Genomic DNA, 25,936 nt, shown 5'->3' with positions numbered 1-25,936 from the left:
CTGCCGCCGAGCGCTCGCTACCGGAGATCATCGCTTCATCTGTCAGCGGGCCTGAAAACGCCCGCTATCCTGAAGATCATCGCTTCATCTGTCAGCAGGCCTGAAAACGCCCGCTATCCAGAAGATTATCGCTTTATCTGTCAGCAGGCCTGAAAATGCCCGCTATCCCGAAACTTAACGCATCACCCGTCAGCGGGCCAGAAAACACCCGCTATCCCGAAGATCGTCGCAGAGCCTGTCAGCGCGTCTGAAAACACTCGCTAACCCAAGTATTTGAATCACCTGACGGTGGGCCTGAAAACGCGTGCTAAATCCAAGGATTGTCACATTGTTTGTTAGCGTGCCCCAAAGCGCTCGCTAACCCCGGAGTATCGCACCAAGCTCATCGCAGCACGGACGCCAAGCGTTCGCCATTTTCCCCGCATCGCATCAGGATCGTCGCTCCCTCGCGGAGCGCCATTTTCTTCTGTCGCAGCAAGATTGCACACGCAACAGGCTCAGTGCATTATCCTCCCTTAGCGGCAAGGATTTTATCGCATCACCGGCTTAGCGTGAAGAAGTTTGTCGCTTTGTCCTGCCCGCAACCCAGCGCATCATCCTCCCTTGCGGTAAGGATTCAACGCATCGCTGGTTAGCGTGAGGAAATTTATCGCTACAACTCCTTAGCGACATTTTTGTTGCTTTGCTACAGAATCCAGATACCTTGTGAGTAAAAGGGTCGCAGAGACCCCTGCTTTGAACTGAACATCATGTTGTGCACCTTGAACTATTTTTGCAGTATTTTTAAAGTAACCATATTTTTCTAGTATTGTGGATTTTTACTCTTATTGGTCTTGTGATTAAGTCTATATAAATATACCTATTTTTTATAACTACTTGAGTGGTGTCCATTTGTAGTGTTCCTCATTGTATTACTGTGTATGGTCATAAATGCTTCACATACTGCCTCTGAGATAGGCCTAACTGGTCGTGCTACGTTACCACAGGGTTGAGCAGGGGTTATCAAAGGGTGTAGGCTGCTTACTCTGACTTAGGAAGAAGGGTCCCTACTTGGACAGTGGCCAGCCATTGCCAACTAGAGACCCCCTTTTCTAACACTGTGAAACATTTGAGGTGTTGTGGAAATGAAGTAAAAAAGCTATATAAGGAGGCAGCAGAAAGGCATGCTGACCGCTAGATTTAGAAAGGAGGTATCTGAGGGAAAACTACTGTGAAGGTAATAAATGTATATTGTTTGTAACTAATTTGTACAAGCTCGCGTGACTCTTGGGGAATAGTGTAAAGTAAAAAGGAGTAGATTAGTTCTCAATATACTCTGTTAGTAGGAATGCCGATTGTGGTCCTTGTTTATGAGAGGAAGTGTGTAAGAGATGAGTACTGTGATGAGTAAATAGGTAATTCTTATTTTCAAAAGTTTATACGATCTCGCTAGACTCTTGTAGTATTGTGAAAAGTAGGAGATCTTTGAACACACTGTAGTATTCACACTTGCTCCTGTAGCAAAGAGTATTACTGAAGATGGTGTTTATCAGAGTCTACTATTTATGCCCATCAGCTTGGTAAGAGTTAAGTGTAAAGTACAGTCTCTTCCCACACCCTACAATGCAAACCTAATATCAGAGAGAGGGGTGTTAGCATGGAGGACAGTCCCTCTCCACTCACTACTTTACACATCCGTCATCTGAGATAGCGGTGTCAGTGGAGATGCCAGTCTCTCTCAACACACTCTACTATGCAAACCCATCTGAGAGAGACGTCTCACAGGAGAAGCAAGTCCCTGCCCACACACTACCACGCACTCCTGTCATCTGAGAGAAAGGTCTGAAAGGAGAGGCCAGTCCCTCCCTATACCCTACTATGCACATCCATCATCTGAGAGAGAGATCTGACAGGAGAGGCCAGTCCTTCCCCATGCACTACCATGCACACCTGTCATCTGAAAGAGAGGTGTGAAAGGACAGGGCTGTTACTCTCCACGCAGTACTACACACACTTGTCAGCTGAGACAGAGCTCTGAAAGGAAAGGTCAGTCAATCGACACATCCTGCTACACACACCCATCATCTGAGAGAGAGGTCTAAAAGGAGAAGCCACTCCCTCCTCACTGACTGCTATGCACATCCGATATCTGAGAGAGAGGTCAGGAAGGAGAGGCCAATCCCTCCCCATACTGTACTACGCACATCTATCATCCAAGAGAGGGATCCTAGTGGAGAGGCGAGTCCCTCCAAACACCCTACTACGCACATCTGTCATCTTAGAGAGAGTTTTCACAGGAGAGGACAGTCCATGAACACACCCTACTATGCACACCCATCATCTGAGAGAGAAGCCCCAAAGAAGAGAGGATTGGGTCTCCAGAGCCTAAAGAGGCTTGGGGGGTATTCGACCCTCCTCCCCGTTAATAAAAAATACAGCCCTTGGATATGGGTTCTGCAGGGCTAGGCCCTATGGCCAACCGCCCACTGCGCTTGCGCAGCGTGGGATTGACTGTATGGAAGGGGGGTTGGCTGCAAAGCCTGGCCTCATCACTGATAACATCTCAAATGACATAATTGATGACATCACTGATGACATCATCCAATGAGTGTGTTAGTTTGTTTTGCAGTTTACATAGTGGTGGGCAACTACCATATTACTTTTCTACTTAATTTTGTAAAACCTGTGTCCTGCAAATGGGTGTAAGTGTTTACAAAATGCATGTTGCTCCTAATGCATCATAGGTGTGTAGAGGTCTTGAACAAGTTATAAATCTTTGCAGTGAAGATTAACTCTGTGTGCAAATGACAGTTGATAACATGTATCCAGTATGTTCCACATAATTTTTTGGTTCTGCAGAAAAGGTTTCCAACAGGGCAAAGATTGTACAGAGTAAATACTTAGGGCTTGATTCATAAAGGTAAAGTTAGACCAAAAGTCCAGGTTTAGACCAAAAGTCTAACTTAGACCAAAAGTCTAACTTTACTACTACTACAGTTAGACTTTTGGTCTAAGTTACACTTTAGGTCTAAACTTCGACTTCAGGTCTAAACTTAGGGCCCGATTCACAGAACAAACTTAAGACAAAATCCTAAACTTAGTACCATTTTGGTATTCACAAAATGCACTTACTACTTCTGGTATTCACAGAATGAACTTACTACTTTTTTGATTCACAGAATAAACTTACTACTTTTGCTATTCACAGAATGGATTTACGACTACTAAACTTACGTCCGCACTCGGGCCGGAAATTCTGGCCCGGAGGCGGAGCTTGCGGCCCGGAGGCGGGGCTTCAGGGCCAGAGGCGGAGCTTCCGGCCCGAAGGTGGGGATTCCGGCCAGTGGCGGAGATTTAGCCATGGCCAAAATCTCCGCCTCCGGGCCGGAAGCTCTGCCTCCGGCCCGGAAACCCCGCCTCCGGGCCGGAAGCTCCGCCTCCGGGCCGGAAGCTCCGCCTCCGGGCCGGAATTTCCGGCCCGAGTGCGGACGTAAGTTTAGTAGTCGTAAATCCATTCTGTGAATAGCAAAAGTAGTAAGTTTATTCTGTGAATCAAAAAAGTTGTAAGTTCATTCTGTGAATACCAGAAGTAGTAAGTGCATTCTGTGAATACCAAAATGGTACTAAGTTTAGGATTTTGTCTTAAGTTTGTTCTGTGAATCGGCCCCTTAGACTTTTGGTCTTAGTTTACTTTTGTGAATCAGGCACCATGTATTGTAAGCAGACTTGAGTTATTAGGCAGAATCGTCTCCACATGACAATTTCTACATATCATACTAATCTATGTATATGTGCTTGTTTTGCTTAAGAATATGGACTACCTGTAAAGTTTCCACCACAGTATGAAGGCTGCAGGTAGTATGAACTTTAAACATCTGGTTATTTTAAGCGAATGGTGTCTCTCTTGACAAGTGTTGCTTAGAGTGTACACTGTTCTCAGTATATACTTTTTACTACTCTGTGGTATATTTCTCATGAGAGTTTTACTTTCTATAAACAGTGTGGTATAAGGTAAACCTTCTCCATAGAGAAAACACTGTCTACAGTACCAACGTTTCTGCTCATATTATCTTAATTTCTCATTATAGGTTTGGTGACTGGGAGGGGTTTGATGCAGTTAAAAGTTGTCCGTAGTAGGGCATTCATTTTGGAACAGATGTTGAGTATCTTGAACTTAGCTTTGTTTTGATTGTTAATGTAAACTAGGCGACATGTGAAGTGTATGGTATAGGGTCAATTTTGCACATAACACAGGCCTCTAATGCCAAACTAGTTTATAGAGCAAAGTGTGTGAAAGAAGCTTTGATGATGTCCTCAATGAGGTCATTAATGATGTAATTTGAGATGTTATCACTGAGGTCATAAATAATGTCATAGAACATGTCATGAGTGATGTAATAAGTGAGGTCATAAGCAGTGCATGGTGGGGACACAAGTTATAGTTATGTCTGCTGACCATAACTGGTCAATTTCTATAGTTTTTTTAGTTCAAAACGTTAATGTTGTCACTGACATATTCACCTAACTCTTACGTTACTTTAACCTTTGGTTTTCTCCGTGAATTTTGAAGTTCTTAAAAAAAACAAAAACAAATCTTTTCATCACACCTATCTATAATGCTACTTTAACGTTTGGCTTTTTCAGTGAAATACTAGGGCTTTTTTTTTAAACAAAAACTGATCTTTTTATGACATCTAACTATAGTGTTACATTAATCTTTCAATGATGTGTACTATTAGTATTAAATCCTCTCCACTGAGGCCTCTGTCTTGGATGACAGATGTGCATAGTAGGGTGTGGGGAGGGACTGGATCTCCGCTGAGACCTTTGTCTCGGATAACAGGTGTGCAAAGTAGGGTGTTTGGAGGGACTGGTCTCTCCACTGAGACTCCTCTCTTGGATGAATGATGTGCATAGTAGGGTGTGGGGAGGGACTGGCTTCTCCGCAGAGACCTATCTTTCATATGATGGGTATGCATAGTAGGTTGTTTGGAGAGACTGTCCTCTCCACTGTGACCTCTCTCTTTGAAGACAGAAGTGCGTAGTAAAGTGTGGAGAGAGACTAGCCTGTCTGCTGAGACCTCTCTATGGGATGATTTGTGTGTGTAGTAGAGTGTGTGTAGAGGGACTTCCCTCTCTGTTGACAGCTTTCTCAAGTGCGTCAGGGTTACTTAGTAGGGTGCAGGGAGGAACTAACCTCTCCACTAACATCCCTCCTCGTGGTGATAACCATGCATAGTAGTGTGTGGAGAGGAACTAGCCTCTCCGCTAAGATCTTTTTCTTGGATGATCGGTGTACATATCCTCTACAGGGTGATACCATGCATAGCAGTGTGTGGGGAGGAATTACCCTTTCTGCTAAGACCTTTCTCTTGGATGACAGGTGTGCATAGTAGGGTGTAGAGGGGTACTTGCCTCTTCATTGTGATGTCTTTCTTGGATGACGGATGTGCACAGTAGGGTGTGTGGGCGAACTGCCATCTCTGCTAACAGCTTTCCCCAGAGCGTCAGGTATACATAGTAGGGTGTACGGAGTGACTTACCTCTCCACTAACACCCTTCCACAGTGGGAAAAGCATATGTAGTAGTGTGTGGGCAGGGACTAGCCTTTCCGCTGAGACCCCTCTCGGATGACAGGTGTGCTTATTAGGATGTGGAGAAAGTCTGGTCTTTCTGCTGAGACCCTTCTCTATGATGATGGGTGTGGATAGTAGGGTGTGGGGAGGGACTCGCCTTTCCGCTGAGCCCTTTCTGTCAAATGACAGGTGTGCGTAGGAAAGTGTGTGGTGGGACTGGCCGTTGACACCCCTCTTTCGGGAGCCAGGTGTGCACAGCAGGTTGTGAGGAGGGACTGATCTCCATGCTCAGACTTCTCTCCAAGGTTACAGGTGTGTATAGTAGGATGTAGAGAAGGAGTAACCTTTTACATGAGAGCACTTTCTTGAAAGACGTGTGTGCAAAGTAGGGTGTGGGGAGGGATGGGCCTCTCAGCTGAGACACCTCTCTTGTATGATGGGTGTGCGGCGTAGGGTGTGGGGAGGGAGTGACCTCTATGCTAAGACCTCTCTTTTGGACAACAGACGTGTGTTGCAGTGTTTGGGGAGGGACTGGCCCTTCTACTGAGACCTCTCTCTTGAATGACATTTGTTCAAGTAAAGTGAAATATTGAGAATTTAACCTTTTCTCCCTATCATTCAGAACCTTTGATTTTATCCTTCAGTCAAAAATGCAGCCATTTGCAATCTTGGTGGTTGTAGGAGGCTAGAAGCTAGGGGGAGCTGAGTTTTTCTTCAGTCAGTGGCCCAATGTTCTGAGTACTTACATTAGATTGAACTTTGTGGTTGCTGGTAACCATGGTGCCATGGCCATCACAGTTTCAGCAAACTTCTCCACAGATGTGCCCATTTCATGTTTCTCATTGATGTACAAGTCTAAGGTTGTTTCTCATCATCCTGCTTCCCTTATCCACGCTTTCTTGTCTATGAGATATTGTGGTCATATATTTCATAACTTTTCTCTCAGATACCCATTTCTTGAGCTGTTCCTTCTGCCTTAGCTAGTATGTCAACCTTAGATACTATCAGATCACGTATCTCTGCCCTAGCTTTAGTTTGTTCCACCACACTACCTTGATTGCTTTCATTGTGGTCTCCATGCTAACTGTTCATGTGTCAGCATTCTGGGTTCACAGTTTTTTTGCACTCTGTTCCTTATCCAAAAGTACTGATTCTTTCTTTTGTTGCTAATTTGCGATCCTTCTCCTTATCTTGAAATGCGCTTGGCTGCCCTATGACTTTATCTAGCAGAGGCCTATGATTGGTGCTTTGTGTTGTAGTGGCTCTTGCCCCCCCTGAGTTTTACCTCACTCTACATTTCAAGTGTCATCATTATATCTAATGTTTCAACTTCTCAGACTATATTGCTGATTTTCTATATGTTCAGAGACCGACTTTACATTTGTCAGGATATTCTTATACTTATTGCAATCCATTTATCAATGTCACTCTTTCCACCTTTTAATTAACCCACATGAAGTAGCCCTCCAGTTTCTAGTTATTGGGGTGCAGGGCTCCTGGATCCATACCTTCAAAGATCATGCTGTTAGGGAACCAAAGGGCAGACAGGAAGAACGTGTGGATGGGGGCTACGGAGATGCTGATGCACAAAATAGATTTCCCTTCCAGAGTAACATGTGTCCAATTTATGATTACATTTACTTTAAACTATAAAACGAATTGAAATGCTATCTGAAATCCTTGCTGCTACTTAGGGTCAGATTGAAAACTGTTCCACGATTAAAACCCTTTTACCGTTTTTTGTCAGATGGTTTTTATTGCATATTCAAAAAGCAATAACAGGAGAAGTATAATTTGCAATGAAACTTATACATGAATAATATTGCATTTTGTTACAGAAAAACTTATGTAATAGAAAAAATGTTTATGATTTTATATAAAAAGAAATAAGATACAAATGGAGGTAAAGAATGAGAAGGGAAGCAGGAGAGGAGGGCAAAGAGGAAGGAGGTAGGGCAAGGAAAGGAAAGGAAGTGGGAGATCGCTGACTAAGATAATGATGAATGTGAGGCAAGATAGGTAGTGAAAGGTAGCTAAGATAAATCTGATTTGATCTTCTGATGTAACATAAATGAATAGTGTATTCTATGTTCATCACATTTAAAATTCCACAATGTTAACACAGATCATTTAGAGGCTTCTTTCTAATAAGAAAGTATAACTTTGAAAGTACTTGCAATAAAAATATAAAACTAGGCAACAAAGAACCTAAGAAAACATTATGTAAAGTTAACAGTATATTACATTTGAAGATCTTTAAACATGTCGACCAAATAGATTTCTAAAAGTTAAGAACATGTGAACAATGATATAATAAATGAGTCAAAGAAATATTATTTGTAGAGCATGGCCAACATATTGAAAAAGCGGATTAATCAAATTTAGAAATACATTCTGGGGTAATAACAGCTTTGGAGGCATCAAATATTTTAAGCCAGTTTTTGTCCCAGAATTGTGCATAGAATTATATGGAAAGAATATTTCAAGGGAGATTTTAGTTTGAACAGATGGTGGTGGCATTAATGTTTTATATACACACACACAACTTTAAGAATATGGTTATGGATAAATGATATCCAAAGGTGTCAAAGGCAGAGGTGTAACTGGGTGAAGAGAGAATTTGTGAGTGAGAGCAAAGGAATTGACGGCAGAGAATATTAATTCATATTCCTTTAAAAAGGAGTTAAGTAAAATGCTATTGCATTTGTAATTGGGTAAAAGGTATAACAGAATTATCTTCACCAATTGGTGAACAAAAATAATATTCTTCTCCTTACAGTGTTTAAAGTAAAGAGATTTGTGATGACATTTTAGAACTCTATTATACCAAATTGGGGAAGATAAATAACATTGTTGAAAATCGAGAGCAGCCGAAAATAATGTATATAATAAATGCTGGTAGTATTTTAAAATAGGAGTTTGGGATATAATAGTACAATTAGCCATATGGATAACATTTTTGAATGAGAAATCATGAGCTAAGGATTGTTCAAATGTAATCCAGCATGGGTGAGTCTTGAAAATCAATAATTAGGGCATAAAATTGTCAATCAAAAAAGCAGAGTGATTGGGTGCTTGGGTTTAGAGAAGGCAATATGTGGATGTTTATTGCTCCATAGGAATTTTGTACAAATTGAGTTAATTTGTGAAAAGTAATAATTAGGGCTCTTGAAGGGTAACATAGAGATTGTATAAAGAACATGTGGTACAATCATCATTTAATGGTATCTAGTCTACCCCACCATGATAAATGGAGAGGAGACCAAGATGAAAGTAATGTTTGTGATTTCAATTTTAAAGTAGTAAAATTATGAATGAGTGTGCTGGGGATAGTAGGAGAAAACCAAACACCAAGGTATTGCAGTTTGGAGGGCCATCATGTAAAATTAGTGTTGGCAAACATAAATTGATAACAAAATGAGTTCAATGGTAACATTTCAGTTTTAGAAAAATTACGTTTATATACAGAAATACTAGAGTATAAAGTGATCTCTTGTATGAAAGGGTCCACGGAGGTAAAGAGGTTGGACATGTAGATAAGAACATCATCTGCATAGACAGATAACCTAATCTCTAGGGAACTTTGTTTAAATCCAGAGAGAAGTGTATTACAACAAATACTTTCAAAGAATGTCTCTAGACAAAGAGCAAAAAGTAAATGGGAAAGGAGCAACCTTGTCTAGTACCTTGATGCAAAGTGAAATAAGGAGAAAAATTACCATTGACAAGAACACTAGAATTTTCAGACTAAACCACTCCAGTGAAGAATGGTGAACATGGATTGCCAGTTATTGCAGTTGAATGCTTTTTCAGTATCTAGAGATAGGCTGCAAGAGAAGTACTGCTTTTTGTAGCCAACACAACAATGAAACATAATGGCATTGTCTGCAGCAAGTCTGCCCATAAGGAAGCCTGATTGATCGGTATTGATAAGAAGGGGTACAACAGAGGATGTAGCCTAATGGCTGGGGCAGTCGATATATACTCTGGGGAACCAGGTTCGAGTCTCTGCAATGACGCTCAACATCCTGTGATTCTGGGCAAATCACTCAATCTCCCCGTGCTCTAAAAAATGAATGTGTCCTTGTGTAATAAAACTGGTGCTCATGTAAAACGCTCTGATACCTTTGGGTCAAGTTCACGCTATATAAAACAACGAAGAAATAAAAACAGGTGGGATGTGAGGATTTAGGCAAATATTTTGCGATCATAATTGATCAATGAAATGGGTCGATAGTGTTTGCAAAGGGTGGGGTCTTTCTCTGGCTTGGGGATGATAACAATCAAGGCTTCCCAAAAAGTGCCACTTGCCTATAAAGTCAAATGAAATGGCATTTTACAAGCCTTATTCTGACCTCCATGTAATTTAGATTTGACTTTAAGCAAGATGTTGCATCAATGATAATAAGTTTGTTGAGCTTGAATTTGGTTGTGATTCAGTCATATAAAATCGAGAAAGATTTGAAAGTAAAGTGAGTAAGATCAAGCTTTTACATTTGTTCAAGTAAAGTGAAATATTGAGAATGTAACCTTTTCTCCCTTCTAGCAGACTAAGCTACAGTGAAAGCTTGAAATGAGGCTTTGAAAGCATCCAAATTGTTGGGAATGGCTGTATCAATAGGTTGGTTAATTTGAAAAGATTCTCGAATAAAAGCAGTAGCTTTAGTTATAATACTTTATTCAAATAAGAGGTAATTATTAAATCTCAATTGAGCAGTATTGGAGTCAGTAAGAGATAATTCAAAGAAAGAGGACAGTACTGGTGCATGATTGGAAATAAAAATGGAACCTATTTTGACAATTGCATAGAACGGAGTAAGGATTTTGTAACTAAAATATAATCAATTCTGGACATGTATGATGTACACTAAAAACAAGTAAATTCACATTTATCAGGATTACAAGTTTTCCAAACATCAAATAATGGTCGAGATGCAATAGCTGATTGGAATGCCTTATGAGGTTTGTCAGGAAGAATTACATTTGCATTTAAACTTCCTATCCATAAAGGGGTTGAACCATTGGTTAAAGTCACCTTCTATATTGATGTTGGAGTTACCAATATTAGCAAGTTTTACATTAATAATATTCCAAAAATCAGGAAATATGTTTGTTATGAATAATGGCATTAAACAATATCCATCGACCATTAGTCTCACATTTAGTTGATATAATTTGTGCTTTCAATCCTTTATGACAGACAATAGCAACACCACCCTTGCATTCACTAGCTAGAGAAAAAAAACCTGACCAACCCATTGTCGCTTCAATTTAAGCAGTTCAATATTATTATAGTGAGTCTCCTGTTAGAAAGCAATTTGGAAGTTAGGCTTGGACAAATGGGGAAGTACCTTTTGTCTTTTAACCAGATGCCCAAGTCCATGGACATTTCACAAGACAACGTTAAACATACTAGACCTGAGCACAACTATCATATTACACACTACTGTGTTATCAGCAAATACACAACAATTTCATGATTGTTTCATTTCATTGTGTCTTCTCTTTATTTCCTTTTTCATTGGTCCAGCCAACACGTGTTTCGTCGCCCGGGAGTGCCCGCGACTTCCTCAGGGCTGGTGACCAGTTATAAATCCGTCCTGGCCACTTAGAGCAGGTATTGTGATGAATCAATTCCACAGAATATAAGTAGGATGTATGAAGTAGGTGAATAGCGGCTTCCGTATCTGCTTTAGCAATCTTAGTTTCAGTGACGTGAATATACGTCTGACTCTCGGTCCCCAGTAACGACGCGTCGTATAAAGAGAAGACACAATGAAATGAAACAATCATGAAATTGTAGTGTATTTGCTGATAACACAGTAGTGTGTAATATGATAGTTGTGCTCAGGTCTTGATTTTACATTGTGTGTCATCTCTAGAGATTACAAACTGGGAAGGGTGGATGACCCTTCTTCCTTTGAGCACCTATAATAATTTAGACCTAATATACATTGGAATAGGGCAAGCGCCATCACCAACCAGGGACCTGTCATCCATTTATTGTGAGGTTAAACATACTAGAGACAAGGGGAGAAGGGAACAGGTACATGAGTCTCAAGCTGCAGAAATGGAAAGGGAAACAAAATGGCACTATATATTCAAAACAACTTAGTGCATGACTGAAGTGACATAAGGATATGATTTGACATTTGAGCACTCGCATAATAGAAATAAAAAGAAGAGGTCAGAAAGGAGAAAGGGAATATAGGAAAGTAGAAGATGAGGCAGATCAAGGATAGAAGTTTAGATTTGAGAAGATGAATATTGAAATGTAGCGTGTGCATGTGCCCGTGTTGTGTTTCATGGTCGCCATTTTATTATTTTAAATTTGTTGTTCTAACATGGCAGCCATGTTAAAACAGCAAATTTCAAGAAAGAAAAAGCAGAAATGAAAGTGAGTGACAGTATTAAGAAAATGAAGAAATCTGCTCAGTAGCATTTTGTAGCTGCTGGGCTACCTTAAAAATAAGAACAACAGCAGAGAGAAGGAAAATAAAAAATATGTAGAAAAAGCTCTGTATTAAGACATCTGTGAAATAAAAGAGATTAAGGGCAATACACAATTCTTAAGATTCCTGAACATCACTGTCCATTACATGAGATGTAATAGGTTGAAGAAACGTTTTAAATTTACCAGGACCATCGAAAGGTCTTGAGGCGCCTTCATAAGTTATTTTACATAGACAAGGTTGAATGATACTGTAGTGGACATTCAGCTGTCGCATTTGAGGTTGTAGGGCAAGGAACTCTTTTTGTCTGGCAATAGTCGCATTACAGATATCTTGAGAAATTGGTATATTGTGGCCAGACCAGACAAGACAAGACAACATTTTCCTTAGCAGCTTCCAAGACATGTAGAAGGTCTGTAAATTCAAGAAATACCACAATGATTCGTCCAGGTTTAGAAGAGAGAGCTTGAGGACAACCCAGATGGTGTGCTCATTGAAAATTATGAGGAGGATGAGTAGGAAGTCTAAGAAGATCTGGGAAGAATTTCTTCAGGAATTCAAGTAGGTCAGGAACTTCAGGAGCTTCCGGCAGACCATATAGGTGAAGGTTGTTGCATCGATTCCTGTTCTCAAGATCCTCAGTATGCAGTTTGAGTTTTAGGACTTCCTGCTCAAGAAAAAGAACCTTAGTAGCCACATCTTGAGAAGAGCTACATGCTGCATCAAGCGGACCTCAATTTATTGAAGCTTGACGTTAGTAGCACACAAAAAAGATTTTAAGCTCCTCACCTCATCAAGTATGGTGTCTAGAACTGTATTATGAGAGGATATAATAGGTGATGGAGGATAGTTTTTCACCCTCTGAGGTTTTGTGCAAGAAGATGTAGTCTTTGCAGCTGCAAGGAAGTCACTGGCCATCTTGATGTAGTGGGTGGTGTGACTAGGAGCAAATTTAAAGAATTTTGTTCTGCCTATATAACAAATAACAACTTGAGCGTAGTTGAGGCAGGAACTGTATGGTAGTAATCATTAAAACCAGTCTTGAAGTGATGTACAGTTTTAACTGTATAGCTGAACTATGTAGAATGCATGATAAGTGCATGCCATTCCTTGAAATAATTGTAAAAGTAAATGCCAAAAAGATAGCTGTGGAGGAAGCAACAACATCACGGAAAGCAAAAAATATAAAGTGGGTGATACGCTGACTGAAAAGCAGTGGTGCGCGGTATTTGCATTAATCACCGCACCAGCTCCCAGGGACAACAGAGGTGTATAAAATGGAAAGTTAAGCTCAAGACTATATTTAATATATAATTAGAGCAGGGCTGGCAGGTAGGCCCCAGAGTACCAAAGTATATCAGAAGTATATCAGAACAAGAGCTATTTCATAGTTAGATTTGAGGGGAGGAGTAATAAGCGGGTGGCATGTTGCACAAAATGGCGGCCACCCACATTTTTTTTACGGTGAATCACCGCCAAAGAGTCAGTACACAAAAGCCACCTGAATGAAATCAAACCGCAAGACCTATGTTTTTAGGTAGAAAAGCAGAGCAGCAGAGGCATATTCTGAAGAAGATTGCACTGCTGTAATGAGCTCGAAGAAGGAGACAAGTTCTGCGACATGCCGGATCTCAGGGGATTGCCGCCATCTTGGATGGCTCGTAAGCCACGCCCTACCAGTTCATTTTAAATAAACTGAAGATTAAATTCAGCACTGAACCTATCTCTAAATAATGGGTAAGATCCCACTGATCAGTCTGGACTGCAAGAAACCAGAGAGTAGAGGTGGAGATGCACTCTTGTGGCTAAGTAGTTAGAAAACCTAACACCAACACTGCAATCCAAGCATTAGCGCTTAACCAAAATCACGTTATTTCTATTTGTCTCATATCGTAAATATGTGTAGTGCATGCAATCACATGTAGCTCTTATTCAGCACCTTGATTTTCAGATGCGCCTGCTACAATATGAATACATTTTGTAAAACGATCTTCTGCTGTATAAAATTGCTTGAACTTTAAATACTGAAGCCACTTTCTTTATAGAGAACTGAAACAGTTTGCAATCAATGATGTTGTTTCCTGGTTTCATTTAGAAGTCTCTGTAATGCACTGAGAATATGGCTGATCAACGACAGAGGTCTCTGTCCACATCTGGAGAAGGGCTGTACGAGATACTGAACTTGCAGAAGGGGGCGACGCACGAGGAAATCAAGAAATCCTACAGGTAGAGGAAGAGGTGGAAACGGTGTGCGTGTGAGTGCATGTGTGTGTGTGCCATGTGAAATTCCTGCACTTTTTATATCTCTGGCACAATCAACTGTGAACATAAACTTTGGAAATGGTGGAAAAACTGTACTAGCATTTTTATAACCACTAACGTTAAACTCGCAGGCCAAAAAAAAACGATTGTTGCTGATAATGAGATTTTGTTTATGGCTTGATTTACTAACCTAAGTTTGATCACAAATGCTGTGATTTGGAAAATTGGAGTGTTTGTGACCGCAGAATATGTCTTCGATATATATGGATCCCATTTTGGGAGTCGGTAAACGCTTGCCGACTCATAAAATAGTATTGCGTATAGATAACGATATGCAATTTGGAAGTGGTGGGCTGTAGGCGTTCATTTTAAACTAAAAATCAGTATCCCATGTACTAATAATTTGGAACCAGAATTCTGATTGCAAACCAATGGACAGTTATCAACCCCAATTTAAGGTAGTAATTTATTCGCAAAAGAGAAGGGGCCCCTTTTGAGCCTTTATGCTTCGTAAATCATGAAAAAAGTTCTATGGAAGTAAACAGTGGTCCAGGGCACCACATCAACTCTCAGAGGTATATCTGAAAAAACAAAACTTTTTTTATAAGCATTCTATTGCCTTTATGCAAAATCAGCCGAGTTTAAAAAACAAAAAGATATTTTACTTAAACACAATCACAGACATGGTGGTTTGCTCACCCTTGCAGGCAGTCTTCCCTGTCAATGTGTCTATTTGGATTGAATCACAATTTGCGACCTACCTATAAGGAATATTAATTGGGTAGGTAGGTCGATTCAGACTTTATAATAAAGACCAGGCTTTATATTACGACAAGTACATTCTGAGAGACTTTGTCCAAGTATATATTTATTTATGTAATTTGGTGTCTTTTATTGTGCTGACATGCAGAAAGTATTTCAGCCATTTCAGAGTGCCAGACAATAGGATTATGCTTAGGTTGGTTAGAGCTGAATATGATGGTAATAGCCTTCAGATTGATATGCCAACATCAATGTTTGGATACATAGGAGCAATTAAGGAGTGGGGATTCCAGGTTGATGTGAATTTATTTAGAATTTTAAAATTTTAACATTTTATCTTGGTATTCAAAAATGGGCATCAACTTTTTGTTCTGTAAAAACTCCCTGACTGCCGCAAATATAAATTTACTTTTAGCAACGAGGCTGGTCACGCTGTACTCCCAGGTGCCTTCCACGGTGACATACTGCGTCAGCAACACACCAAAGCTGACTGCCACCACCAAAGGCTTTTAGTAGTGGTGCTCACTGTATCACTGCATCTCGCATCTCATAGCATTCCACAGTACTCATTTCATAGCACATTCTTGTTCCCATGGATGAGAGTGGCTGGCATTGTTGCCCCTTGTTGCAGGAAGCTTCAGGCCTCGGGCTCCCCCAGATGCCCCACTTCGCCACAGCGGAACGCTCTCCCTCACCCCCATTGGTCTGATTCGCGTTCTGTGACCAGCTGTTACATTGCTTGTATAAACCTCAGAGAAGGACGTATTTGCACACCCGTTCTCTGCTAACCGACAATATTTGTACATGTACGTGGTTTTCATATTGGAAACTTTGTTCCATCTGACTACTTGAGCTACCTATCAGTTATTTTCTTGGACCATTGCGTATATATTCTCGTGCATTATTTGTAAATGTCCTGATGACAATCCTGTTATCGTGTAAGGATCGAAACATCATCGACTCATGTGCACTGACCCTACTATAATGTACAGAATAATGAATATTGTGGCAAAATTACTACTTTAAATTTAATTGTGACTAACCTACATTTTGATTTACGTCACACATTACTGCCTGAGTCTTTAATGTAATTTTGTGCTGTTTGTGTGTCCACTCACCGATTGGCTTGAAATGTTAAATAAATGTGACTTTATTTTGTCTAAAGGACAGTGTTTCTGGGCATAATTGTTTTCACAGTTAAGTATTCTTATCTATATTTTGTTTACGGACCTTTGCTCCTTTATAGCAAAACAAATTGGAGCAACACTGAGGAAGACCCGTCAAATATGCAATATGGTGCTAATTCCCACCTTGGTCCAAATTAACACCATGAAACCAATGTACCTAATCTGGGTACTGGTCTCAAAATGTATACTTCTGGTTGTGATATTGGAGCGCATTTAGGGGCAAATGCATCATTGCATTTAGAGGTCGCAAAGGGGCAGATTCGCAGAATCTGCCCCTTTGCGACCGCAACTTTTGCATTTGGGATGCATCATCCCAAATGCAAAAATCGCTATTTAAGTAATCGCAAAATTGCGATTACTTAAATTGTGATTGCATTTAGGGAATCGCAAATTGCGATTCCCTAAATGCAATGCAACAAAAAAAGAAAAATGCGATTTTGCTATTAAGAAATGCAAATTGCCATTAACTTTAAGTTGATGGTTGTAGGACTTGGCCTTTTTGGCTAAAGCTTCCCAAACTTTTTGTTTTCCCCCTAGACCTTTTTTGTGACATGGTGCTGCCAACTTAGATGCTTTGGACACTTTGCCACTGCTAAACAGTGTCAAAGTGCAAGTTCCCTGTATAAAGTGAAATGGTAATTGGTTGTCCATGATTGGTATGTTTGCCTTGCTAGTAAAGTTTCTAGTAAAGTGCACTATTTGTGCCAGGGCTGGTAATGCAAATGCTACTAGTGGGCCTGCAGCACTAATTGTGCCACCCACTCAAGTCGCCTTAATAAGGGAACTCAGGCCTGCCATTGCAGTGCCTGCGTGCAGTTTATTAAACTGCCATGTTGTTCTGATAAGTGCACCCACTTGCCAGACCTTACCCTTCTCTTTCGATGCACATCAGACACCCCTATGGTAGGTCTAGGGTACCCCCTGGGCAGGGTGCAGTGCATGTGAAAGGTAGGACATGTACTAGGTGTGTACCATGTTCTGACAGTGAAATAATCTCCATTTCGTTTTTCACTGTTGAAAGGCCATCTTGCCCATAGAATAGAATGGGAAGGCTATGTAATATGTTTTCCAGCCTATCTTCCCACAGGCTTAAGATCGAGAGGTGAAGTTTAGTATGCCTAAACTCACAATGTCATAACACATCTTTTTATGAAGATGGTTTTTGCATTGTGTGTTTCTAAGCCACTCTTTTAGAAGTGGCTGGGTTTGTGTGCTCTAACATTTCAGTGTGTCTCTGCCTGGTTGTGGATTGACTGTCTGGATGTGAAAGCGATAGGATCTGGGGAATGTCTTTACCCAGGGGAGGAGGTGAGACACCAACAGGCTGACCTGCATCTGGAGTGTAGGGGAAGGAGTAGCCCCTAGAGGTGAAGAGGCCTGGGTTGCTGCTCTAAAACAATTTCCCATATCCTGCTGAGTGATTGAGAATCCAGATCCACACTAATCAAAGGAAGAAGGTGTCAATGGCAGGGAGGCACCCAGAACTGGTTTCAACAGTGATCAGTGCCCCCTGAAACACAAAGACTTCAAAACCATTGAGGGGTATAACTATGAGAGCTGAAGCCCCTGAACTTTGGAGAATGGCTTGATCAAGATTGAACAAGACTGGAGCTACTTCATGTTCAAGAGGAACCTTTCCCAAGGATGAAACAACTGAATAGACTGAAGGAAAGGACTGACCCTTGCTGTGTGTACTGGGGCTGGCCTGCAATCTGCTGTTTTAACCAATGAAAGGCTAAAGGGACTTTGCTGTGTGCTGTGTCCTGTAGTAACTTATCCCCAAGGGCCCGAGGTGAGCTGGCTCCCTGTTGCGGAAACTCAGGAACACAAAAGTTTCCAGGAGAGTCTCAGCGGCACTGTGTGCACGTGCTTGTTGCAGCCTGAGACCCTCATAAGGTGTGCCCTGTGATTGTAGGCACCTGGAGTCCAAGCGAGGATCAGCGACGCAGTGTGTGTGCTTTCTGCAGCCTGAACCTTTTGTGAGGATTGTCCAGTTATTGCGTGCACCTTAATCCAAGTGAGTCTCCACGCCGCTGTGTGCGTGTGCTTTGTGCAGCGGGAGACCTTCGTGAGGATAGCCTAGTTATCGGGCACTGGAATCCAAGTGAGTCTCCACGACGCTGTGTGCGTGTGCTTTGTGCAGTGGGAGACCTTCGTGAGGATTGCCTTGTTAATGTGCACCCGGAATCCAAGTGAGTCTCCACGACGCTGTGTGCGTGTGCTTTGTGCAGTGGGAGACCTTTGAGAGGATTGCCTTGTTATCGTGCACCCGGAGTTTAAGTGAGTCTTAGTGACGCTGGGTGCGTGTTCCTCGTACAGCCTGTGACCGTTGTGTGGAGTGCCCAGTGATCGTGCACCCGAAAGCTCAAGGAAGTCTCAGCGACGCTGTTTGCGTGTTCCTCGTAGCAGCCTGAGATCTTCGTAGCAGTAGCGGCCCGGACCGGCAGCACCGGAGGAGCTAAGCCGCCGGCCCGAGCCCGCCATTGCCAAGTCCCAACGATTGCATCGAAGGCCCAAGTCGCTGGACGAGGAGAGGAGAGGAGAGTGAGTTCACGCCCCCTAGGTAACATGTATCGACTCCTGGGGTGGGTACGGGCTCAGAGGGAGACGCTCTCAGCCTCTTTCTCATTTCAGCAGCGCAAGCCTCTGCTTTGGCTCGTATCTTGGCCCGTATTGCCAAGGGAGTGGCAGTACCGGGGCAGGAGTGCGTAGCTGCTCTTTTTGTGGTATTCCATACCTGTATGGGGGGCAACTGTTGTCAAAGGCTACCTGCGAGTCAGCATGAGTGGCGGAGGGACCTCCTGAGGTACCGTGATCGGTGCTGGAGTGTATTACGGATTACTCTATTTCTGCAGAACGGAGTACCTGATTGTCGTACTACACATTGCATCATGTCTGCATAAAGAAGTACCTGATTAGAGTATTATTACCCATTGCATTATTCCTGCATAAAGAACTACTTGATTAGTGTATGGCACACGGCATTATTCCTGCATAACGAACTACCTGGTGGTTGTGTTACGCATTGCATTGCATTACTTTTACATTGTAAAGTACCTGATTGTTGTGTTACGCATTTTATTATTTTTACATTGCAAAAATGCCTGATTCTAGCATTACGATCTGCATAACACTGTTAGGATTACAGTAAACTGTTTAGAAGTGCTCCTTGATATCGGCAGAACTTACAAGTGCTGGCTGGCCTAACAACCGGCCAGAAGCAATATTACAAATACGCATAGGTTGGATCATATCGTGTGGTCTTATCGTATATCTTTTTAAAGTTTATACTTGTTTTTATAAAACTCGTATGGAGTCTATTTGTGGTGTCATCATTGGGTTGCTGTGAGCGTGGTTGCAAATACTTTACACATTTGCCTTGAAGATAAGCCTGGCTGCTCGTGCCAAGCTGCCAAGGGGGTGAGCGGGGCTATCTCAAGAGGTGACCTTCCTTATCCTGACGTGGAACCGCGGGTCCTTATTTGGTCTAAGGTACCTACCTCAGCCAACCAGGGATCCCGGGTCTAACGGTGGTAATTTGTGAAACCTTTTAAAAATGCACAAAAGTGCATTTTTCAAAGTCTTAAGACAGCTGGGTTAGAGCAACTGCAGGCCTCCAGAGCACTATGGAGCACCAAGTGAGGCCACTCCCTCCAATCAGGGCGCTGCTTTCATGCTGGTGAGACCAGCGCCCCTGATTGGTCAACTGAGTTTCCTGGTGACTGGGCTTCAGCGCGATGAGGGCCCGAGCAGGAGGTCCTGTTGTCAGGTAAGTTTTAAATAAATATATATTTTAAGTTTATATTTGTGCGTGCCCGTTTATTTTGATATGTTTCTTTTTTATTTGAGTGCGTACCCAACCCCTTTTCCCGTTGATGCCAGCCGTCACTGGTTGCATCGTGGTACCACTTCAGCCTGGAAATGCTTAGGCCACCATATCTCATTTGGCAGTAGTCTATTCAGGTCGGGATTCTCAATCTTTTCCCATTCTCAATAACATCTGCACATATTTGTTGGATTTTCTTTAACAGTAGATATCCCATGTTTCGGGGTAACACTTGGGATAGGAACTGCAATCTAGGCAACATCACTATTCAAGGCTTCAAGTTATAACGTGAACAGTATGAAAAACAGGGTGCAGCCCTCCTTGGGCTGCACTCAATCTGAGTCTCTTGTGTCTGTCAACTGTTGACTCGTATGTGTGCAGTATGATTGGCATATCCTGCCCTAACCAATGCCATGGTCTGTGACAAAACTCCAAATAACTTTCTCAGAAAATAATTACATGATCATTATCAATTTCATCTGTTTATTTGCCACATCTATTAACCTTTTTTATGTTGCGTCCTACCTGCCGCATGGCTATGAACTGCATCTGCTATGGATGGGTCTCATGTAGCAACACATCTTCCAGGTGAAGGGTTAGCACCTTCGCGAATACCTAACATCTACATTTAACGGATGTAGCATGTCAATGGGAATTTTCCTAACCTGGGTGCATATTTGGTATATCAATAGTCCCTGAATTGGCATGTGCCCCTGGTAGCAGAAGAGGGTGTAGGCAAGTTCTGGTATCACTGCCGGTATATCATCTGTTACAATATGAGACAGAAGGGTGATTTTTTTGCATTTTTGGCCTGTTCTCATCATTTTAATACATGGTGCTATTTTATTTGTTTCAGATATGCGGAATGCAAACACCGTCTGCACTCCATGTAGAGGGTGGCCAGGTTTCCCCTTTATGCCCTCGCTTTCGCCAACTTATGTAATCTTCCCTTCTTTGCTCATGATGAGTCCTAATGTGCCTGCTTACACATACAGGGTCAGGTGTGTTCCAATTTCAATCAAATAAGATAATCACCCACAAACAATGTGTGTATGCATGTGTGTGTATGGAGGGATAATGGCTGTCAGACCCAATTCATTCAGGGCAAGACAGACAGGAATTACTGTATCTCAACCATTGTGGTTGAGGTTGTTTTCCACTAGTGTCCTGGGGTCCATCCTCCAATGGCTCGAGAAACTGGGCCAAAAACAACCCTTTTCCACGCAGTTGACTCCCAGGGTATCAAGGTGAAGCAGCCACAAGCTTCTCAGGGAGGAAGCGGGCAAGAGCTCAGAATACTACAATCAACCAACAGACACATACTATAATGCCCAGCCTGGTGTTTATTTTTATTGAAAAAGGAAGGATTTTAATCTTCAGCAGAACTAAATACTGCACAATTCCATCAGCACATTATACATAGTTACCAAAGTTGCATGCTGACAGTGAGGCACTACACCTCTCTGTCCTGGTAATTGTCTACCCTCCCGCTAGGACTAGTTTTCCTGCTATGACTGGACCGGCGTCTCTGTGAGATTAGATATGATTAGGCTCCAGTGCAGATGGCTCAAATATTTCTTACTGTTTCATGAAGCAGTTCAGTTCAATGTCTCATTGTTTCTTTACACAATACTCTTGGATGGCAACATCAGGCTCGTCTCTGCACCTCAGTTTCTTATCCCTCTAAGCCCTATGGTTTACCTGTGCTTGTTTGCAGTGATCTGGACTGGGAGGCAGTCTTGGGTAACAAACCTGCTCTCATGGCTTAGCTCATCCTGCATAGGGGAGCCGTTGTGGCAGCTTCGCTTAAGGAAAGGTTTTACAGGTCAGTCTCAGGAGGGAGGGGTGCTATACATTGCAGCACCGGATTTCAGCCGCACAGCCCTCTGTGGCAACTGATGGTCCATGCTTGGCGATGCCTGTTGTGGAATTCGGGTTTAGTTTTGTGTGAGAAAGATTGTAAGGTAGTTGTAGTCTCTCTGTCTAATCAGGATCCATTGCTGTGCTGGTTATCCAGTGAACATATTAGTTGCAGTAGTATCTATCTCTCGAGTTCATGGCAGACTGACGTTTTGTTCTTTGATGCAGTCTAAGTATAGCTTGATTCTCAACTGCGCAAAGACACTGGGGCAGCCTCTTTCCAGCATTGGTCACTCGTGGGTCTTGAGTTCCTATTAAGCTCCTCATGCTGGCAGTACTGGCTTCTCCTCCTGAACAGTCCATCTGTCCTGGAGCAGAGTAAAGAAGCCTTCCTCCCTCTCTCAGCAGACGTGCAGGCTACCAGGCTTGTCTTCAGGCAGAACCCCAGCATCTTCATCAGAAAGTGTTGACTATTTATCCTCACCTCTTGGAACCTAGCTGTCAGACAGACACCAGTCTTGTTGTTCAGCCGCTCTGCAAGGACTCTGGGGAACACTTTCTTCAGTGGTCAATAAGCACTTTGCAAGTGGAACAAAGTGGGGTGGTTGTGATCCCACTTTTATACACATTTTCCAGAAATGGGTTGTGGACCCACTGTGTCATGATTCAAACCTGGTTTAGGATGGTTCCCTTTCAAACATCCTTTCCAGGCTGCTCTTACGAGACAGCCTTTGTGTAAGGCAGGTAGCACTAGGGCTGACTCCAATCATGAGAAATCAAAACAGGGATACATTGAAGTGTGCATTCTCTGTATCTGCCTGCTATAAGCAGTAATCACTGACAAAGGAAAGGGTAAGCCTAGCCTGCAAACTTCCTCCCTTTGGACAACAGAAACTGCTTCTCACCCTAACATCCACCAAATGGCAGTGCTCCTTACAAATATAGTTTTCATGGAATTTCTAAAGGTAGCCCCATCTCCATCCCACTCACTGCAGTGTCTGTGCTTCCAACTTCCTTCCCCAGGGAATGTAGGCAATACACTTCACTTTCTAGGGACGCTATCCCATCCTCCATATTGTGCCATACTTAGACCAGGGGCATCCAAAATGGATCACTCTTGCTTCAGTACTCAGACTCACACACACATTCACTCAGAGTCCTATTATTATACAAAAAGAACTATCACATGATTACTTAAAACACACACACTCAAACTTAACTCAGGATGTCAGCACTAGGTTCTGGGTTTCACTTAACTGCATAACCTTACCCAAGAGGGGTCAATGGACTGTCCTCTCACTGACACAGAGAAAAGGATATGGTCACTCTATAAATCACAAATACCGTATGTTTCCAACACCACTTTATGTGAAAAACCCACAACAGAAGCAAAGTTCACTGCCTACTATGAGATCACACTTGGTGCATCCTTCCAGGTGACATGACAGGTCCTGCACCTCGCATTGTCATGAACAGGCCTAATTCTCTGTGTATAGACTAGATTAGAGAGATACCAGGACCAAAACAGAAACCAGCATGCCAGTTCCATATGCAGTTAGACACTCAGGGCAGAGGTACATGCTCGTTTTCCATCCCAACAATGGCACATAAACCAAGCATCATTTGAATGATTCAGTGATGTGCCAGTGGTGTATATAAGGTACTTTTGTTCATTCTTGCATATATGAACATAATCATATATTAAGGCAACTAGTTCCTTTATAATATATACAAGTGTCCCACCCACGTATCTTCATAGAAGATTATTTAGGTGAGTGACTAATCTGTTTGACATGTAGTGCAAACCTTTGTCAGCTGACATTTGACAACAGTTCTTTAAGGACTTCTATTTCTTTAGCCCCTCTGTTTTCCCTTCACCAAAATATTTTGGAGTAGCACATGGATTCGGAAGACATGCTTCTGGACAGGCGGTATTCCTCTTTTTAGAGCTCCACAACCAAGTCAATGCATTGTGCCTTGCTATACTTGATTGTCTTGTTTCAATTAATGAGGGCAAACTATGTGATCTTTGCTCTGTGGAATCTGGAGTAGGCTGAGTGTCAATACCCAGGATGGCGTTCACCTCCAATCTTCATTTATTGTAAATGTTCATCCAATATAGTAGGTCTCCCATAACTTCAGATAATTTATTAAAATGTTTACTGCATATGTTGCTAATTGCACTGGAACCAGTAAACCATACACTGTTTTTTTTTACCATTTTCACTTGTATTTTATTTTATGAATGGGAATGTATCCTATTTCCCTTCTTCCTTCACATACCACACATTGAGCTGCAGAAGATCACAATCCTAACCGTCTTTGCCAGGAAAGTGGACAACAACTTCTCTCAACATCTTATCTTATTTTCTTGATGTTCAATCAACAGATACATTTAATTGAATACATTACTTCTAGGTTTTTACCATCTTTGCTCATCGAGACAATTGCCTCTTTCTTTAATGCGTCCTATTCCACTGCTCCTTCTATGTGGTGCTCAATAGAGCGGGTCCTTCTTCCCCTTCCACTGTGAAAGCTGATAACAGTGTGACCTAGAGGAGAAGGTGAGCAATATGTTCGCTACTCCATGACATTATACGTTGGCCATCTTGCTGTTTGTAGCCTAATCTTGGCTACAAATTGTAATTTATGACTGTTTCAAGTTGCTGAATACAGAGTGTAACTTAGTGGATTGGGTGCAAAGCTCTAGGTCACGCAGATGACATACTGATCCTTGCCTGCTAGGGTTATCCCATACCCCTCTCAGGGGGCGAATCACCTCCTCCCCCTTTGCCGCTTGCTTCCCAAAACTGCTTCCTTTTCCCCAATAATCATTTTCTTGACAATATGATATGGTGCATAGAAAGGCCGCAGTTTATTAAACATGATTTGCACATCTCACAACTTACGTTTGGTCATTCATTAACATCTTGTTAATTTACCAATGTGCATTGTCCTCTAACATTTGTTGTTGTTCCTTTTTATGACAGCACTATCTTTGTTTGAGGTGCCCCTTTAAGCAAGGTCCCTGTGTTCACGGTTCCAGGCTTCCCTTGCTACCGATTTCATGGGCATCCGTTAGGACCTGCCTGGGGATAAAGTGCCGTTCCGCTTACTCCGGACCCTGGCTGGCCACTCGCCTGCTCCTCAGTGCCCCTGCAGTGTGGCATCCCACAGACCCTGTGCAAGCATCTCATCTACTCTGTCTGTATTTGTGTGCTATAATTCGCTCACTCAGTGCCCCTTCCGTGAGGCATCCCAAGGACACTTGTGTGAGCAGCTCGTCTACATAACTGTTTTCTTCTGGGTATTTTTTCTTGGGTTTTTACCGCCAAGCTGCCTACGGTTTCCCGATCGGAGGCACCTCCCCCTTGCCTCCTTGCCTTGCTCACGAGAACATGAACATGTTCAACCCTACCCCTGTCAGGTGTACCCAGTCTTCCAGGTGTTACTCCAGGGACCCCAAGTTAATGAACTCATACCTCACAAAGCCCCAACTACTGGCCCTGCATATTCTTGCCATGGTGATGTTCAATTTTCGTCTGGATTTTTCGACTGCTCCCTGGTCTCGGGCCCCCCTCCATTCCCTGCGCACTATTATTTCTGACCAAATTACTTCCACCAGGCGGATTAACCGGGCGAGCGATGCCAGATCAGTCATAATTTTTTCTAGGAGGCATCTCCTCCCCATCGCCACTAGGTAATTGCCCCCGAGGAGAACCACTAGAGCATCCGGCCCGTAGCCCTGTTGCAGCACTCTTTGTACCATGGCGAGTGGCTGGTCCCATTTCATCCCAGACTGGCCCAGACAGGTCACCTCCATGTTCCGGAGTCAGATCCCTTTGAACTCTCGACATGCCGCCACTGTTGCGCCCAGGTTATGTAAGAGTGCTCCACAATCCATACTTTCTTGTGACCTTTTGGCGGACCTGGATGGGAGGGCGGAAGAAATCCGAGCTTAGTAAACCGAGGGGCGTATGTACCATTTGAAAGTGTTTGATGCCCAATGCCCTACCGCCCTGATTTGTTCTG

General features: G+C 42.5%; 1 protein-coding gene across 1 annotated transcript in view; it reads left to right on the top strand.

Annotated features, from left to right (window-relative positions):
- The window catches only part of DNAJC5B (DnaJ heat shock protein family (Hsp40) member C5 beta), a 210,583-nt gene that overhangs the window by 59,512 nt on the left and 125,135 nt on the right, over window positions 1-25,936 (top strand). The window contains exon 2 of the mRNA XM_085604117.1: window positions 14,103-14,233. Within this exon, the coding sequence (XP_085460243.1) occupies window positions 14,127-14,233 (107 nt within the window). The 5' untranslated portion in view covers window positions 14,103-14,126. The remainder of the gene's footprint in view (window positions 1-14,102; window positions 14,234-25,936) is intronic.

Source organism: Triturus cristatus, chromosome 5_1, assembly GCF_964204655.1.
Source record: "Triturus cristatus chromosome 5_1, aTriCri1.1, whole genome shotgun sequence".
In the NCBI taxonomy this organism is placed as follows: Eukaryota; Metazoa; Chordata; class Amphibia; order Caudata; family Salamandridae; genus Triturus; species Triturus cristatus.
The sequence above is the reverse complement of the archived record's forward strand: the minus strand, read 5'-3'. Positions and strand labels throughout refer to the sequence as shown.